Here is a 19,206-nt window from a genome sequence, read left to right on the forward strand (position 1 = left end):
TGCTGTCTATATTACAGGGTAGAGTGACTGTGACAGTGCTCAGTCTGGAGTGCTGTCTGGATTACAGGGTAGAGAGACTGAGTGACTGAGTGTGACAGTGCTCAGTCTGGGGTGCTGTCTGGATTACAGGGTAGTGTGACGGGTGGTTAGTGAGTACTTGGAACCCTATTCACAAAACCTCAGGACTGTTTTACAGTTTTCTTAATTTTTTTTTTTCCAACCTTATTACAAAAGTAATTTTAAACAGTCCTTACAGCTTCATGAAGAGTTCCTTTTCAACTCCAATCAAATAAGCGTGTTGGGCAGCTTTTAGAAGACATGATAATCACCATCATTGGCTCTTTTTTATTTTTTTTTTAAAAGGATTTTTTTAAATTTATTTTTTAATATGGTACTGTAGTTGTAGCTCTACAGTACCTCAAAACTGTAAATTTTATGGATGTTGGAAATGGTGGCTTGTGAATAGTTACATACCAAACTAAATGACTCAGTCTGAAACAAATACATAAATAAAGTAATTCATTCATCATTGTGGCTCTTCTAAATGTGAACTACAATATGTGAACTGCAAGAGTTTAGCGATGGAGTAGCCAGAGAAAAATCCCCTCCCTCACCCATCCATTCCTTTACTTTTCTCTCTTTGGTTTCCTCTTCCTGTGCTTTGGCGAATATGTGAATGATGGGGCAATCCCTCTATAACGGGACAAGACACGTCTTCAGAATACCATTTCAGTGCAGTATTTGTTTTTTTATGTCTTCACTCCATTTATGAGCCACAGTACTGGGGGCAAGCGCGTTCACACTTGCACTCGCATTTGCGCTGTGAATAGAATACAGCCCTAAGTTTATAAACAGTAAGAGTTTACGATGTTTGCGTTAATAAAAAGTTTAAAACATGCTTTTCATGTCTTTACTTGAGAAACTCTAAAATAGGTAGGAAATGAAACGGTGATTTAAGTCGATGATTTAAAAAAAAGCTATTTAAATCGACTTGCTTTAAATCAGCCAACCCTGATGATGATGATGAATATTATTATTATTATTATTATTATTAAGATCCCATGCTGGAATGTCTTGATATATCAATGCAATTTTTTTACTTCCCCTCTCCCCCACAGATTTTAAGATTAGTATTTTTTTTTTAACCCCTTTTAACTTTTATTACAGTTATTACAGACCAAGCAAACCGTTTTTTTTTCATTTTAATTTTTTTAATGTTGCCATTTTTTAATGTACAAAAATAAATAACTTGTGACTATTTCTCTGATTAGGATTGAATGTTTACTTTAATTATTGTTTAAAATCCTTGTTGTGTGGCATAAGAATCACTTAATAGATGCACTGGCTAACCCAGGGCTTCTCAAACTGGGTCCTGGGGACCCCCTGTGGCTGCTGGTATTCATTCCAAAGGAGCTGTCAGTTACTCAACTAGACCCTTCACTGAACTGATAATTTGCTTAATTACACCCTTTAAACTTGTTTTCAGCTCTTAAACAGTTTGCAGTTCAAGTTACTTATCAAATGTTATAGCTAACTTGAAATATGCAACTGTTTAAGAGCTCAAAACAAGTTTAAAAGGTCTAATTAAGCAAGTGATCAGTTCAATGAAGGGTCTAGTGAAGTAAAACTTTATCAATAATAGTACTGTGGCTCTATGCCTCTTTAGTCATGTTAGTTATATTCAAATGCATAATGTGTAGTGTCCAGTCCACGAGATGGTGTCATTCTCCTTCAGCTGTCAATCTATGGTTGGTTTACCTGGCTCTTTCTTTGTCATTGTATAGTTTTTAAACATTTTTAAAATGTCTTTTTTATTCTCACATCGGTGATCACACTCCTGCCGCAGTGCACTCTTGTTGTGGTCAGTGCCCTCTAGCAGGGTGCAGAGGTCCCGGGTCTGCAGCGTTTCTCAGTTAATTATATTGACTCCCCATTCTCGTCATGAACGAGAAACGCAGGCAGTAATTGGGCCGGTTTACAACGCGATCGTCATCGCTCTTACTCGTAAAATAAACCAATGGAAGCACTTTTGAAAGCAAGGCACTGATTTAAAACAAACTGGAAAACTGCATGCCACTGACTCTCATGTTGTGGTAACAAAGTGTGTGACGTTACGGTCGTTGTTTTCACTGAAACGTGCGTTTTTATAGTAGTTAAAGGCTTTAACGCGAACCAAATTGCTCTGTTGCAAGCTTTCGATATTCCAGTTATAACCATTTCAGTTACATACTCTAACTACTGTTCCATTAAACAAAATAGCGGTACGTGATATATAGAGAGAGAGACAGTCAGGGACATTTGGACTGTTCTGGATGGGCTTTACAAAGCGACGGAGGTAAGAGCGTAGTTTAACTGTTTCAGAGCGTCCATTCAAATACATCTCGCCGCATTGATACACGCTTACAACCTCGAGTTCAGTTCACCTGCTTTCCACTTCGTATCAACTATAAACCAGCGAACACAAACTGCCAGGTCAGCTCCCGTGAATCTCAAACGCACAAACGTGTAGCAGTTTTAAATGGCATGTTTGCACGGATAATGAACTGCAATAAGACGGCCTGGCGTCTCCCTTTCATATTGGTAGTGTACTGTAGAGAGTTTTGAAAGCACGTTGAAAACACTTCCCATAGTGTGCTTTTTTTTTTTTTCGTGCGTGTGGGTTTTGAATGAACTACCCCGGGGCAGAAATGGAAATTTCAACTGAACACCAGCTGTACTGTAGCTTGAGAGAATGACAGAATACAGCAGGAGGAGCCTGTATCATTGACATGGTTAAAGGGTAAAAGAAAATGACAATGACACAGTTCACTTTTCCAGTACACCACCTGTAATGGAGCGTTATTGAGAGAATCACAGAACACAGCTGGGTACCAATCCTGATTAACGAAAACAGAAAGATATAGAATGCAATCTACAAACTCAGTGTAGAATGACACGGGTGTGTCAGAGTGCGTGTGTGTGTATTGTTCATTTTGGTAATATTGCTGATGCATATACACACTCTGCTGCGCTTTGAATTCATGTTCAGAACACTGCTGTGCTTTGAATTCATGTTCAGAACTCTGCTGGGCTTTGAATTCATGTTCAGAACTCTGCTGCGCTTTGACGCTGTGGCCGGGTGTCTGTGGTGGTCAGGAGGCTGAAGTAAGGAGTGGAAAGTAAGGGAGACAAACTATACACCCCTGTGGGAAGGTAGTGGGTGGAGCTTTGGGGAAGGACCAGAAATGACGGCACACAGAAGCCAGAAATTGAGTTTAGTCCTTAGAGCCCTGTACCATTAATGATATCTGGGCAGGGTTTTATTTTACCAAACAAAAAAAAATAGAACAGTCCAGTATTGCAAGAAATAAACAAGAAAACCAACTGGAACACCAGCAATGGTAAACTCAGGTTTGAAATAAAAACAGTAAACAAAAAAATGTCGCAGTTACAAAATAAATAACAACAAAGGAAGCACCGGGTTTCATTGTGCTACTGCAGCTCCCTCCCACAGATTAATGGCCAGTCGTCAGTTCCTCACCCCGGTAATCCAACACAGTGTCCAAGGTTTTCAAGCGTCTGTGAATAACAGCAGCAATAAAAGCAACACAACAAGCACAGCATGTGTTTTCAGTTCAGCCCAGGGAGACCGAATGGCCAAACCATACTGCTTAAATACTGCCAAGTCCCACCCCTGCAATCAGCACGCTGCCCCACATCAGCCAATCAACGAGAACAGCACAGCTGATTGCAATGATGGGACCGACGGCCGCATGGTTCTACCTTGGGCCAAGATGGCCGCCTGACCCGGAACTTCCTGTATGGTCAGAGTTCAGCCTCCTGATCAAATCATGGTCAACCCTACACAACGCTGCCAGTGGTCGGGAGGGCAAATTACAACAAGGACTCCTTTCAATCCTGCCACAACCCCCCAGTAGGAAAAGTGTGTGTGTGTGTGGAGGGTCTCACCAGTGAATTATACTCCTTATAATATAATCTTTGATTTGTGCTCTATACCCAAGCATTGTTTTTCCTTTTTGATTGCTTCCCTGCACTGCCTGGTTGCTGACAGCGAAAAGTTTAGTCTTTCTCTTGGATGAGTCTGTTCTAGTTCTAGAACACTCATTTGGTAGTTACACTTAGACCCACATCACTGATAAAAGTGTACAGCGATGTGTTGAAAAAGCCCAGTATTGGACACTGTCTGGACAGATGTTCCCTCCTGCTCAGCTCTTCGTTCTCGCCATAGCTTTATAGGACTCAGAAAGCAAGGAAAAGACTCCAACATCTCTACAAAGGAATATATACAAGACTGGATCCAGGAGGCTGTTCAGGCTCCCCAATCCCCCTGAAACCTGGTAACAGAGAAAAATCCTGGACTCAAATTCACAGTTCTCCCCAAGAACAATTAGCCCAATGTATTTCACAAACACAATGAGGTGGTGAGGACCAAAGACCAGGGTAAATATGATCACCACTAGGGCTAGCAAGCTGCTGATCCTTTTCTTCTCTTCAGCGCTCACTGAAACGGAATGGGCAAGGCTCACCCGGGTCCTTCTGTGAACAAAAACTAGCAGGAACAACGGCAAAGGAAAAGTGAAAGTCTTGAGAAGTAACTGGAGCACGGCATAGCTCCACTTCCTTGGGTAATGCTCTAAACATTGGGGTTCGGTTACGGTTCCCAAACCAATGAGATAGTCCATTAAGACCACCAAGGTAACAGCAACCCACAGACCCACGCAGGTCATGGCAGTTAGCTTGGGGGTGTGCAGGTTTCTGTACCACAGAGGGTGGGTGATGGCCAGGTACCTCTCCAGAGAGATGCAACACAGGAAAAAGATGCTACTGTAAAGACTGACGTTGGAGATGAAGCAGACGAAGACGCATGCTGTCACCCCGAAGCGCCACACGTGGCCGTGGCTGTAGTAGTCAATCCAGAGTGGCAGCATGCTGATCTGCAGCAGGTCTGATAAGAGCAGGTTGATGACGTAGACAGGAAGGGCGTTGTCAGTCTTCTCCAGGCGGTACAGCCCGTAGAGGGCCAGGCAGTTGGTGGGCAAGCCAATGCAGAAGACAAAGCCGTAGAGCACAGAGAGAAAGGTCTGGTCAGAGCTGAAGTCAATGTTGTTACAGCTGATGTTGTTCATTGTGTCTCTTTTGATGCTTCCTTGACTGTTGAGCCTCGCTGATTGACTGATATGGTTGAAAATCAGTAGGAAGCTTCAGCAACTAAAACACAAAAAGAAACACGAGTTGAATACTCTAGGTTTACCAGCCATGCTGTGGCCACTGAATCTTATAGACCCAAATTGATAATATTACGAATCAGCTACAAGGAAGCGGACAAGCATACTGTTCAGTTATCTTCTTATCTTCTTGTTGAGTGTTCAGGATGCTGTGAACTTTTTCATTGGATTCAAATGCAGTCAAAGATCTGGATGCTGTGCTGAGATCTTACTCACCACCTCAATGTCGTTGAATTTATTACGTTGCTTTTAGTATTTTTATGGATGCTGTGGCAGGAAATGGCGATGCGGTGATGACAGGCCAGAATGAGGAAGCACACAGGTAGGTACGGTGCAATAGTGCATGCGCCGTTTATTTTCAAGAACACAAAAATAAATAAAATAGTTAAACAAAAATAAACACTTGCTCACAGAGTGAAATAAAATATTTAAACAGAAATAAAATCACGAATACAAAACACTAAAGTCTGGCTGAGCAGTAGCCTTCACGGATTCTCTAAGTTTCTTTTTTTTTAGATTTAAATCAATCTCTCCTCTCTCCTCTCGCTCTCTCGCTCTCTCGCTCCGCCTCTCGAACCCCCACCCAGAGTGCAGAGAGCTGCAGGTATTTACACAGGTGACCAGCTCCTGATTAGCAACAAATGAATCACTTCACTAATTTGGGAGATGGCCACCTTCTGCACGAGTTTTTAATGCACCATCCACGCTGCAAAACAATACAAAAACACAAAACGCAACGGCCATGTCATCATATATACAACTGTAAAACAATAAATAAAACACACGATTGTGTAAGCAGCAACGATATCATATATATATATATATATATATATATATATATATATATATATATATATATATATACATAGTTAACAAATAAATCCTAGGATATGTTATTAAGTCATTTTGAAAAAAACAAATACAAAATAACACAGGGGCAGAGGGGGAAACACTGTTCTAGATATTAACAAATACATTTAAGCAGGGCTTTCCTACCCCCCTGCTACTAATGCCAACACTGCATAAAATGATTAAAAAAATAAATAAATCTTTATCACACATATTTTTTGCATAAAAGCAAGGACAGAGAGGCAATGACTGAATTTTAATCCAGGAACTAGAAACATCTCAGCCATTTTTTCAAAGATAAGTGTTGACCAAAAACAAAACTGATCTGAATAAAAGTTTAGCACTAAACACTAAACCTCGTAGTTATTTTTAGACAACAAAGAATAAAATAAAAACAATAAAGAATGATTTTTACTTACATGAAGTGTGTGTGCTGATGGGAGCGGTGGGCATTTGGCTTCATGAGGAAGTGCACCCACAGTCCTGTACCTGTCCTGTTTGACAAAGGGCTGATTGTGTTTCTCCAAGTCCATTTAAATACAGGTAGCAGTTTACAGAGATGTTTAAAATGATTGTAGCTAACAAAATCATTCTGTGCATTTCCCATGCAATTTAATTGGCTCTGATGAGCGTACTTCTCTCTTGACTGCAGACCTTTAGTTCACTGGAAAGACCTTTTCCTTTGTGCGGTGTTGCCTTTCCATTCCAAGCACTCACTTATAAGTAATCTTGCACCTTAATGGACATCTAGAGAGTGAAAGTGCTTTCTTTCGAGAATGCCTTTCCTGTTATAATCAGCCAGCTGCTGTGCCTGTTGACTGGCATGCTCACAGCCAGTTCAAGTGTAACGGGAATCCTTGAAATCCAAATCACCAGAATTGCAAGTCAGTTATGCTTATTAAAGGTGTCATGTAAGAAGCTCGCACCTCTTTGGATCCTTAAAACATACCTGCAGAAGCCCTGGTTTTCAGACCTTGTTTGTATTTGTCTTGTACAAGTAAGTGGGTCAATACATGAATTAATATTACAGCGTGGCAGTGTTTAGATCTGCCACTGCTTAGGCCATTCCAATTGACTGTAGCTCCAGATGCTATTTAATATGTTTTCACTTACTGATGTGTGGAACTGTTCTGACTGGCTCTGTGTTCTCTTGATAATAGAACAATACACTTTGGAACTCAAGCCTTCATTGTTTGAACACTGTTGCTCAAATTAGCAGATGCTCTTCCAAATGCCTCCAGACGTTGGTTTCAATTAGGAATGGTCTTTTATTGACAGACACTGGTTCTGGAAGGAGGCACAAGATCTGGTCATCAGAATACCAGTTGATGTCTTCTCTTGGGCTGGGCCAAAAGAACATCTTGATTCCATTTCTGTGCATGCATTTGCTTTAACATTGTGCTCCTCAAATTGAAGAATAATTCAAATTAACAGGGACCGTTGTGAATTAACAAATACATTGGTTTATTTGTTGCACCTGAAAAAGTGTCTCCGTCTCCTACTTTACCTTCCGAGGGCACGGGTCATTACAGTGTCTTCTAAACTTGAAAAGCCTGTCCTGAAACTGGTTGACAAACTCATCTTCTGTTGCGACCATCTCTTTCTTCACAGTGATTGTGGAGCTACTTTTCTCGGCCTGTCCATCGACACTGGGATGGTCAATCTTTGCCAGTGTCCACTGAGAGAAAGAGAGAAAAGTTTGTGTTGTCAGGGGACTTTAACAATGTAAATGCTGAGGAGCGGCCAGCATTCATTGCATTTGCCACATGCACACGGCGTTGTTCTTGTTTTAGGTTGTTTATTCTTTTTTTACTTTCAATATCACTGAGGAACATCTGCTGCTTTCTTTCTAGATAAGCATGCTCTGTGAATTCGGTCTGCTGCCTTGTCAATAAAACTTCTGCTTTTCAGCAGCACTTCATTTGGCCATACCTAACACAGAATAATAGATATAAAAGCACAACATACATGATTATTAATCAAGTTGTCATTGTAAGCTTGCATAATCATAAAAGTACCCAATTCACAAATTCATCATTGGAGTTACACAATGTCGTTGGTGTTACCAAGGGGAGGGTAACACAAAAACGACGAATTTGTGTTTGTTTCATTGTAAGTGAAGCAAAGAATTACTTACTAATGCCTACGGTTTAAACAAAGCAACTGAGTAGCTGCAAAGAGACTGCAAAACCCCCACTCAAGAGCAAACCAACCAAGTGCAGGTCAGGTATACACTGCCGACTGTATAAAGTGTAAATAGTGGTCTGTGTGAACTCTATAATGAAGGGTATGGTACACCAAAGCATTACACAACTACCATTGTAGGTAAGGGTACTCTGCTGGAGGTAATGGTGCCAGACTGGCGGTGATAAATTTCACACAGACAGTTTAAAGTCTACCACTAGTTGGTAGTGAAAATTTGAGTTGTTTTCTTTCTGTTACCTTCACCTTCTAACAAAATAATACTTTGGATTTAAGATGACACAATGACTATGAGGTTAAAGTGTAGACTGTCGGCTTTAATTTGAGGGTATTTTCATCCATATCAGATGAACTGTTCAGAAATTACAACACATTTTGTACCTAGTCCCCCGATTTTAGGCTACCAAAAGTTTTTGGACAATTGGCTTCACAGCTGTTTATTATTAGGCAGGTGTGTTTGCTTGCATTGTTAGTGCATGCACAAGAGAGCTGTCAATGTCTACTCTTGATTCTAGACTTTGCATTTGCCTTTGGAGTCTGTTGCTGGTGTCTGACAACACGAGGACCAAAGACATGTCAATGCAAGTAAAGCTGGCCATCATGACCACTATAGTGGATGACCAGAGAATACTTTCAATGGTGAAGAAAGCCCCCCTAACAACAGTGCAACAGATCAGGAACACTCTCCAGGAGATGTGTCAAAGACTACCATACACAGAAGAGCACACCGGCCGAACTTCAGAGGGAAACACCACAAGAGGCAAACCACTAATAAGCCTCAAGAACGAACGGCCAGGTTACAGTAGAGTTCTGGAACAAAGTCTTATGGACAGATGAGATGAAGATTAACCTGTACCAGAGTGATGGGCATGTATGACTTCAACTGGAACTGGCTCACTTGTCTTCACTGATGATATGTCTGCTGACGGCAGCAGCTGGATGAATTCTGAAGTGTACAGAAACATCCTGTCTGCTTAGATACAACCAAAATGCCTCCAAACTCATTGGATCTCACTTCATCGTGCAGCAGGACAGTGACCCCCAAACACACTGCCATAGCAACCAAGGAGTTTTTCAGGGCCAAACAGTGGAAAATTCTTGACTGGCCAAGTCAATCACCCGATCTGAATCCTACTGAGCATGCATTTCACTGCTGAAGACAAGACTGAAAGCAAAAATCTCCCGAAACAAACAGGAACTGAAGATGGCTGCAGTACAGGCCTGGCAGAGCACTACCAGGGAAGAGACCCAGCATAGGGTGATGTGATCATTGCATGTAAAGATTATGCAGCCAAGTAGTAAACATGACTACATTATTGCACATAATGTTAATCTGCCCAAATACTTCCAAATACCTAAAATGCGGGACTATGTACAAAACGTGCTGTAATTTCTAAAGAGTTCATCTGATATGGATGAAAATACCCTCAAATTAAAGCCGACACTGCACTTTAACCACATGGTCATTGCATCATTTCATCATATCAAACTTCCTGTTGCACATGAACGCAAATTACAACAGAAACAAACTGCCACAAAAAAAAAAAAAAACCCCATCATTGACTTCCTCAGTCGTCTACAGAGATTGTGGTGCTCCAAGTGCTTCATGTAAGTAAAACCTCTACTATTTCTTTATCTGCTCTTTTAAAAATACCGAGGCTTTTGAAAAAGGATTTTGTTTTTGTCCAAATGATCAATTTCTCTCAACCACCACCATTGATATAAGCTGGGACCAAACATGTCATTCAATGCAAATGATTTAAACAGGTCTGGAAAAAGTATTCAAACGTGTTACTTGGGGGGGGATGTAATTAAGTCAAAGTCAAAGTATCCTTCCAGAAAACTACCAGATCTTAACAGTATGCAAGTATCAAAAGTAGAAAGTAGCTGCCCTTAAATTCTACCCATGGAAATCTGCCTGAAAACAAAGTCCTCTATTTGCTTTCGATATTATTAACCTTTTCCTGCTTGATGGAAGACAGTCTCTGTTCTTATTGTGCACACGCTCTGAACACAGTCTGTCAATGTGTACTTCCTAGCTGTCCACTGTAGCTATTTAAATTTGGAATAGCAAATAAAGTTTCTTTTTTTCAATCGAAAATAGTGTTAATCAGCGGCTATAGCAACTTCTCTATGGCTTTCTTCACAAGTTGTAAAACAAATGGATGCAGCCTGACATTCAATAACTTTATTTCAACAGATCGCCAGCAACACAAACTCAGTAGCTGTTCTCTGACAGCACCTTGAAAAAAACTCATGAACGCAACAGCACGATTATCAATAACACATTAAGAAAAAGGGTTAGGGTTAGTGTATGTAGAGTGTGGCAGACAGATGGACACACTCGGTTTTGAAGACAAAATGTACAGATCCATTTACAAAAGTTATTCACGGTTTTGAGATTATTAGCAAGGAATACGTTTGCTTTTCTGGCATTAATTCTGTAAAGCTTCATGTCATGTTGCGAAGCCCTATTAATTAATTAATTAAACTTAACCCTGTATCACTTTTATTATTAGAACTCAGATATGAAAATTCAGCAAGTCATGGTTAAGGATTTGTTAAAATTCCAGTTTTCTATCCTGTGTACAGATGTCATCCTGTGCACAGAACATGCAACCCAATTTTAAAAACAACTTTTTTATCTTTAAAGAAACAGGCTTGTAACCAGGAGGTTCAAATCCCAGCTCAGCCACTGACTCTCTGTGTGATCCAAAACAAGTCGCTTCTCCTCCTTGTGCTGCGTCTTTGGGGTGAGACGTTGTTGTAAGTGACTCTGCAGCTGATGCACGGCTCACACACCCAGTCTTGTAGAACTCTTTGTGATGGTGGTCCACTATGAAAGGCGATATATAAAGATTAGTATAAAACCCTTTCTTCCTCTGCACAACTTATAGTAACAGGGTTTTTTTCAGAAGGATTTAATTTTAATAAGTATCCCTTATAGAAGTTTGTCCCTTGGTTATGCTATACACTCGCCATAGGTTACCATGCTTTCTCATGTAAGCCATCGGCTTTACAGTGCTTATGTCTGCTTTACCATGCTTTCACTATGCTTTATTACACTTTGCTATTCTTTTACTTGGGCAAACTAAGGGATGGCAAACAATAATCTAAGCAAAACGCCTGAATACTTCATGATAGGCGTTTACCCACTTCTAATCTGGGCATTATAGCAAGACAAGCTATTTGAATGGTCTTTCATGCACACATACAATGTGCCCGTTTGGCCAGTAGGGGGGGCATTCATTACAAGTCATCGGTGAATTTTCAGATATATAAAATCGCCAAAACGTTTCGATTATCCTGTAACAGCAACGTCCTTTTAGAATAGAAGAGTCATTTTTTTGTGCCTAGCAACTGGCTTAACAATCACGAAACTTCTTCTAAACAATTCCAACATGGCGTCGCCAGTGGTTGGTTTGAAGTTCGACATTCATTTGATATTCGAAACCATGTCACCTAGATGTTTCAAATGTGAAGCTGAGCGGCTAACCTTTCCTTTAGCTGTAGGTCCTATAAATAATTTGTGAAATCTTGCAATGTAATATTTTGAAGACGGTGCTTCTCTTATTGTTTTATTTTGACCTGACCTTCCTAGCATGCCACTGTCTGGCCCGGAGCACCGAATGGGAGTTTGCACACTTTTTTTATTTACCACTACAGCACTGCCTTAAACAGATAGGATATCAAAGTGGAGATGATATATGATAAATATTCGCTGTGTGCTGAACCAGATGCTACTTTACGTAATGTGACGGATTAAAACTTTCCATACGCTGCTTAAAATTTGAACTTTTGTCACTTCAATACAAAATCGCATTGCCATCTTAAATCATTTGCATTTTTCCTAAATTGTCATTTCTGCTTGGATCGTTAGTTGAAAATCTTAATAACTATTCCAGCAAAAAGGTGAAGAGAAGACTGTCAGTGTTGCACAGGCTTCAGTGCAAAATCCTTAACCTATTGTCTTCAATCCACAGAAAACCATAACGCTGGCCACGCCGATAAAAGATGATCTGTTTTATAAAAGGAAAGTTCTACTTTAAAAGTAAAGAGATCTCGTTGGATTTTGGAAACAGTAGCTAGTCAGCAAAACATGTGGGACGGGTTTTTAAATAATAAAATAAGCTGCTTAATATTACTGTACCTTCTACAGAATTCAATTTCAACCCTTGCAGAAAAAAAAAATGGATACTATAGATACTTCTGCAGGCACATATGATTGCTGTAGTGAAATATTCCAACCTGGTAGTGTGTGTGCGTGCGTGTGTGTGTGTGTGTGTGTGTGTGTGTGCGCGTGCGTGTGTGCGTCACCACGTGTGTGTGTGTGTGTGTGTGTGTGTGTGTGTGTGTGTGTGTGTGCGCGTGTGTCATGATGCAGTCTTACCTATTGTGACAGTACCCTACCCATCCAGTTTCTCATATTTTTTTGTCTGCAGCAGACTGTTACTAAGGGGATCCCAGACTCTCTGTAGTTGTGTGACTCTTGCACATGAAAGTTAATATCATAAACAATTTAAAATGTCAGTTTTTAAAGGTGAGGGAAGGTGTCCAGCGCCTAGTAGAGATCGGCGAGTATTGGAGGCTGGTGATTATTTGAAAAAAGAGGATGGTGTGGGAAAACTCAATAACCCACAAAAAATGTTTTCAGACATGTCTATTGTTTAGTAAAGGAAGAAAAGGAAGATGACGGTCAGCGTGTTTCTGTTTATTACCCAGTGGGTTCTTTTAAACCTCAATTTATTGAAACGTATTTTCAGTTTTTTAAAAAAAAAAAATTTGTTTAAAGGTTGACTGGGGACATCATCAATGCATATATACTTTGAGCAGTTTTGAGGGTCCTGAAATGATGTAGCCTAGGATTTCCAACGAGTTTGTTTTAGATGAGCTAACTCGAAATATCTAACTCTGTTTTCAGTCCCTTAGTTCTGAAATTATGTAGGTGGAAGGAAGTAGCCTACAATAGGCTATCGGTTTAAGAGTGCCAGGTGTAAAATATGCATCGAATTAAAAGGTGTTAGCATTAGTGTATACACATATATACATGGTAGTAAGTGTAGGTCAATGTATTTCCTATTTCTTCAGTATTTTCCAAATACAAAGAGAAGCTGTGGACATTCAGTACGGCATTCATTATAGAAAAGGAATAGACATTTTCAACATTTTATAGTTACCAACACCCATCCACGCACAACAGTACTAAGACTTTTATTAGAATTAAGTTGCAGTTAGCTAATTCAATGTGATGTGGCAAGAAAGGAGTTCTTCATGAGCCTTTATTAAATGCAAAAGTTTGCCCAAAAAGGAAATTGTGCAAGTGGTGATGAGGCCATCAAGCAATTTCTAAATGAGATGCTTACATAAGTTCCTATTTTTCTTGTGCCAAGGTCATTAAGTGCTCACTTTGAAGAAGTTTGTAAGATTTGGGGGAAATGCATCTGGTCTGGGTGGGAAAATCCTAGCAGCTTTTGGAAATAAAGTGGTCTGTTTCGTAATTTGTGGTCTGGAAGCCATACAGACACACAAACCAAACAACTGTTCAATGGGTAAACCTATATTTTTTACCACCAATATAACAGGTCCATTTCAAACTGACTTTATAACAAATCCCGGGGGGGGGGTTTGATTGAATATTAAACTCAAAATCCTTTTGCAGAAAAACATTTTAATGAATGTAACTCATTGTGTTTCTTTTTGTGTTTTAGTTGCCAAAGCGTCCTACTGATTTTCAACCATATCAGTCAATCAGCGAGGCTCAACCGTCAAGGAAGCATCAAAAGAGACACAATGAACAACATCAGCTGTAACAACATTGACTTCAGCTCTGACCAGACCTTTCTCTCTGTGCTCTACGGCTTTGTCTTCTGCATTGGCTTGCCCACCAACTGCCTGGCCCTCTACGGGCTGTACCGCCTGGTGAAGACTGACAACGCCCTTCCTGTCTACGTCATCAACCTGCTCTTATCAGACCTGCTGCAGATCAGCATGCTGCCACTCTGGATTGACTACTACAGCCACGGCCACGTGTGGCGCTTCGGGGTGACCTCTTGCAATTTGGTCGGCAGCGTATTCTACATCAGCTTGTATGTGAGCATCTTCTTCATGTGCTGTATCGCCCTGGAGAGATACCTGGCCATCGTCCATCCGTTCTTCTTCCAAAGCATCCGAGGCTTGCGTTTTGCTTGCTTGTTTTCACTAGCGGTGTGGGTGCTGGTTACTATACCGCCCTCTGTGGCTTTAACACTCCTGTTCAAAGAAAATGGCAGCAGCCATTGCTTGGAAAGTTACCCCTCCAATGCGAGTTTTATCACCTACCGGTTGATCACCTTGGTTTTTTCCTTTTTCCTGCCGCTGGCTTTCCTGGTTTTCGTGCACGTCAGGACCCAGAGGACCCTTTCTGCCGTTCTTTTAGTGCCAGAGGAAGAGAAGAAGCGTATCAAAGGCTTGCTGTCGCTGGTCTTGCTCATCTTCGTGGTGGTGTTTGGCCCGTATCATCTGATAGGCTCCATCAAGTACATTGGGCTGATTGGACACCAGTGCATGTGCGACTTCGAGGCTAAGATTTTTATCTATTACCAGGTGGGAAGGGGTTTGCTCAGCTTGAACAGCCTGTTGGATCCCATCATGTATATATTCCTCAGGAAAGATGTCCGGAACCACATGTTGCATTTTTTTCCTTGTCTTCAGAGGGTGGCTGGATTGATGAACTGTCAGACAAGCAGGTCTTCTAGACAGACAGAGTCGAGTTCTGCAACCTACAGTGTGACTCAGGCGTAGACTTGCTGGCAATGTTGAGACCAGAGTGTTGCGACTGCAGTAGTGATGGAGCAGAACTGGAAGAGACACCATGAATGTTGATGGCATGCTGCAGTTAATCAATGAATAAGTGGGCCGTTTATCGCTACGCTCGTGAGAGAAATACCCACAGCACTCTCTCACTGTGTATTCTGCATGTTCAAATCTCCATTTAAAGGCTACAATCAGAGAATTAATTAGTGTGCGCACCTGCTTAACAATGCAGCATCATTTGGAACAGAATCGTTGGCTTTGAATGAATACTAAAACATGAATTCAGTGGCAAAAAGGTTCGACTAGAAATCATTTTCAAGATTAGAAGATATTGAAAAGACTTCTTGTCTAAATGTTTGTCATTGAATTGACTGCTTAATAGATCATTTTGAATGAAGGAAGATTGATTCCAAAATGGTAACAATATATGAAAACATTATCTAGATCCTTCAATGCTTGTATACATGTGCACTGTCAGTCTGTTTCTCTGCCATGTGATACATCTTTATGCTATATTTAATTGTTGTTTTTTTGAATAAGCAGTTATATGTCTGGAGAGACATATTATAATGCCATCAAAATAACTTTCAGGAACTCTGTTTTATATCTTTACAAACTTTAAAAAAAATCTACTAATCAAACATGTTTTTAATGATAAATAACGAAAATTAAACAACAATGTTCGTGTCTTTGTATTAGCATTATGAGCTGCATTGTAATTTATGAGAAACCTCACAGTTTTAATCCACCAATGCGAAAGTTAAATTGCCATCCCTATTTTTAAAAAAAATAATAATAAAAGGAAAGAAAGCCAAAACATGGAGGAAAACAGATCTGTTGATTAAATATTAATGATGTTTAGAATAAAAAAGACGCTGTTTACCAATTCTGAATCGCACTAAACCCTGATTATCGTGCATTACCCTCATGTTTCATGTACCGTATTTTTATTATATCAAATTTGTGATAATTTGTAAATAACCTTTTATTTTTACAGAGCAAACTCAAAAACCAACAGATTAGCCCAAAACTACAAATTGAGAAACGTAGGGCTGGTTTCACAGACCATGATTAGCACCAACCTTGTGTTGTCTTAGGGAAGGTAGTCCGGGTTTGTGAGAGTGTAGGATAAACACAGGCAGCCTTTAAATGGAATGTCCAGACAGTAATTTATGTGTACAGAAAGGATCCCAAATGGCACAATTTTCCCTGAGAAAATGCCTAAAAGTACAAAACCGGGTATATTTCCTATAAGGAAAATGCATGTTGCTTTATTTTCTTGAATACACTGGTGTGAGGGAAGGAGTGCAGGGGTGAAATCCAAAACAAACTGTGATGACTCGTCTTTAATTTGTCTTCGTGGTGACCATACATAAACAAAAAAAAGACAAAAGAAATGTTAGTGTTTCAAAAATCCCGCTGCACAAAACCAGACTCTCCCTCCACCCGTTACTCCTCCTACTTTACTTTCGGACCAACCCCGAACACAGTAGTACGTTCCCTTTAGTATGTAATGTCCCGCCTCTGTAGTCAGTGGAACACCAATCCCCAACCGACACGTGTCCTTATCCTTCACTTGACTCCAGTGGCTGGAATTTACATACTCGTACTTCCGCCCCTCACCAAGGTGCCGCCCCTCAAAAGATGACTTTTGCCATGGTCACGAGATCTTGGTAAGGGAAGTCCCGAGTTGGTTTGATGCCATCTACTGTCGGGAGGCTGAATCACAGACCGAAACCCCTTTGACTCATCACATATCCCACCCCTCAGAGTGGAGCCGAAGGAACACTCGGAAACCTCTAACCCTTCCCTTTTACCTCCCTCCCGGGAAAAAAAATCAGCATTTTGATGTAACTTACCCGCACGATACCTTATTTGAAAGGCGAAGGGTTGGAGCGCCAGGTACCACCGCGTAATCCTAGCGTTTGAATCCTTCATCGTGTCTAACCACTTTAAAGAAGCGTGATCTGTGATGAGTACAAAGGGTCGTCCCAGAAGATAGTATTTTAAAGATTCCACTGCCCATTTCACTGCCAGGCATTCTTTCTCCACTACCGAATACCTCTGTTCTCTGGGCAGTAACTTCCGACTGATGTATAGTATCGGGTGTTCTATACCATCTCTCTCCTGGGACAGAACCGCCCCCAGACCAGTCTGCGATGCATCTGTCTGCAGGACGAACTCTCGGCTGAAATCCGGGCTTATTAATGCTGGGGCCTGACTCAAATTAGTTTTAATAGATTCAAAGGCTGTCTGACACTCTGCACTCCACTTAATTTTATTTGGAGCGTTCTTTTTAGTGAGATCAGTGAGAGGGGCGGCTATAGTGGAAAAGTGTGGAATAAAGCGGCGGTAATAACCAGCCAACCCTAACAGTGATCTCACCTGGGTTTTCGTGGTAGGTACCGGTGAATCCAACAAAGCCTGGACTTTTGAAACCAACGGTTTCACTCTACCCTTACCCATTATGAAACCTAAATATTTAGTTTCTTCTTTTCCAATAGCGCACTTTGCCATGTTCGCTGTGAGCCCCGCCCTCCTCAGAGACTGTAAGACGGCTTCTAATCTAGTCAAATGTTCTCTCCAGGAAGAACTATAAATGACTACATCATCGATATACGCAGCTGCATACTCTCGATGAGGTTGTAAAACCCTGTCCATTAGTCTCTGAAAAGTAGCAGGCGCTCCATGAAGTCCGAACGGCATAGTACAAAATTGAAAAAGACCCTCTGGGGTTGAAAATGCCGTTTTCTCACGAGAGGCTTTCGTTAATGGAATTTGCCAATATCCTTTCGTCAGATCCAGAGTTGAAATAAACCGAGCTTGCCCCAGTTTGTCTAAGAGTTCATCTACTCGAGGCATGGGATATGCATCAAACTTGGAGATAGCATTCACCCTCCTAAAATCGATACATAATCGTAGTGACCCATCTGGCTTGTCTATTGGTACTATTGGGCTACACCACTCACTTCGGGAAGGTTCAATTACCCCAAGTTTCAACATACACTCCACCTCCCTTCGAACAGAATCTCTCCGACTCTCTGGAATGCGATACGGTCTCTGTCTAACTCTTAGACCTGGCGGAGTGATAATAGCATGTTCGATCAAATGCGTTCTTCCAGGCACGTTAGAAAACACATCACTGAACATTTTAATTAGATTGCTTACCTCTTCACGCTGATCAGGAGTTAATTGTTCCCCCATCGGGACCTCAATTGCTGACTCTGACTCAATTGAGGGTCCAAAATCCTCTCCCTCCTGTACAGGAGATATAAAATGGACTTCCCGTTCTTTCCACGGTTTCAGGAGATTAACATGATAAATTTGACTTTCTTTCCGACGCCCAGGCTGTCGGATCTCATAATTGACTTTACCAATTGCTCGAATAACCTGAAAGGGACCCTGCCATTTAGCAAACAACTTAGATTCCGATGAGGGCAACAATAACAACACTTTATCTCCAGGTCGAAAGTTCCGAATTCTTGCATTTTTATTGTAGCTTTGTTGCTGCTTCTGCTGTGCCGCTTTGAGATTGTCATGTGCCAATCGACCGACTAATTCTAAGCGATCGCGTAACTGCAACACGTATTTTACTACATTTTTAGACTCCTTTGACTGTTCTTCCCAGCCTTCTCTTATGAGATCCAAGATACCCCGCGGCTGCCGACCGTACAAGAGCTCAAACGGGGAAAACCCCGTTGAGGATTGTGGTACCTCGCGAACTGCAAAGAGCAAGTAGGGAAGCAGTTTAGCCCAATTGCGTTTTTCTTGATCTACAAAGCGGCGCAACATATTTTTCAAAGTCTGATTAAATCGTTCAACAAGCCCATCCGTTTGTGGATGAAAAACTGAGGTTCTAATTGAACGAATTTTCAATAATTTATATAGTTGCTGAATACAGTCTGACATAAAATTAGTGCCCTGATCAGTGAGAATTTCTTTCGGGATTCCCACCCTAGAGAATATTTTTACCAATTCATTCGCTACAGCTATTGCATTCATAGAGCGTAAGGGAACAGCTTCTGGATATCTCGTTGCGTAGTCCACTACTACTAAAATATACCGATATCCTGACTCTGTTCCCTCCAGAGGGCCTACTAAATCTACACCAATCCTTTCAAACGGTACCCCAATAATT

At 40.9% G+C, this 19,206-nt stretch overlaps 2 protein-coding genes across 2 annotated transcripts; one reads left to right on the forward strand and one right to left on the reverse strand.

The window, feature by feature from the left end:
- Nucleotides 1-3,763: 3,763 nt before the first annotated feature.
- LOC121307393 (G-protein coupled receptor 4-like) lies at nucleotides 3,764-7,390 on the reverse strand. Its single transcript, XM_041239602.1, has 2 exons — nucleotides 6,494-7,390; nucleotides 3,764-5,208 (listed from the first exon to the last, which is right to left on the reverse strand). Exon 2 carries the CDS (start codon nucleotides 5,124-5,126, stop codon nucleotides 4,206-4,208), a length of 921 nt encoding a protein of 306 aa, XP_041095536.1. The 5' UTR covers nucleotides 5,127-5,208; nucleotides 6,494-7,390; the 3' UTR covers nucleotides 3,764-4,205.
- Nucleotides 7,391-9,735: 2,345 nt separating this feature from the next.
- On the forward strand, nucleotides 9,736-16,061 carry LOC121307329 (G-protein coupled receptor 4-like). Its single transcript, XM_041239507.1, has 2 exons — nucleotides 9,736-9,884; nucleotides 13,985-16,061. The coding sequence occupies exons 1-2, from the start codon at nucleotides 9,736-9,738 to the stop codon at nucleotides 15,054-15,056; spliced, it is 1,221 nt and encodes a 406-aa protein (XP_041095441.1). The 3' UTR covers nucleotides 15,057-16,061.
- The last annotated feature ends 3,145 nt before the right edge of the window (nucleotides 16,062-19,206 follow it).

The sequence above is a fragment of the Polyodon spathula genome, chromosome 55 (assembly GCF_017654505.1).
Source record: "Polyodon spathula isolate WHYD16114869_AA chromosome 55, ASM1765450v1, whole genome shotgun sequence".
NCBI classification, from domain to species: Eukaryota; Metazoa; Chordata; class Actinopteri; order Acipenseriformes; family Polyodontidae; genus Polyodon; species Polyodon spathula.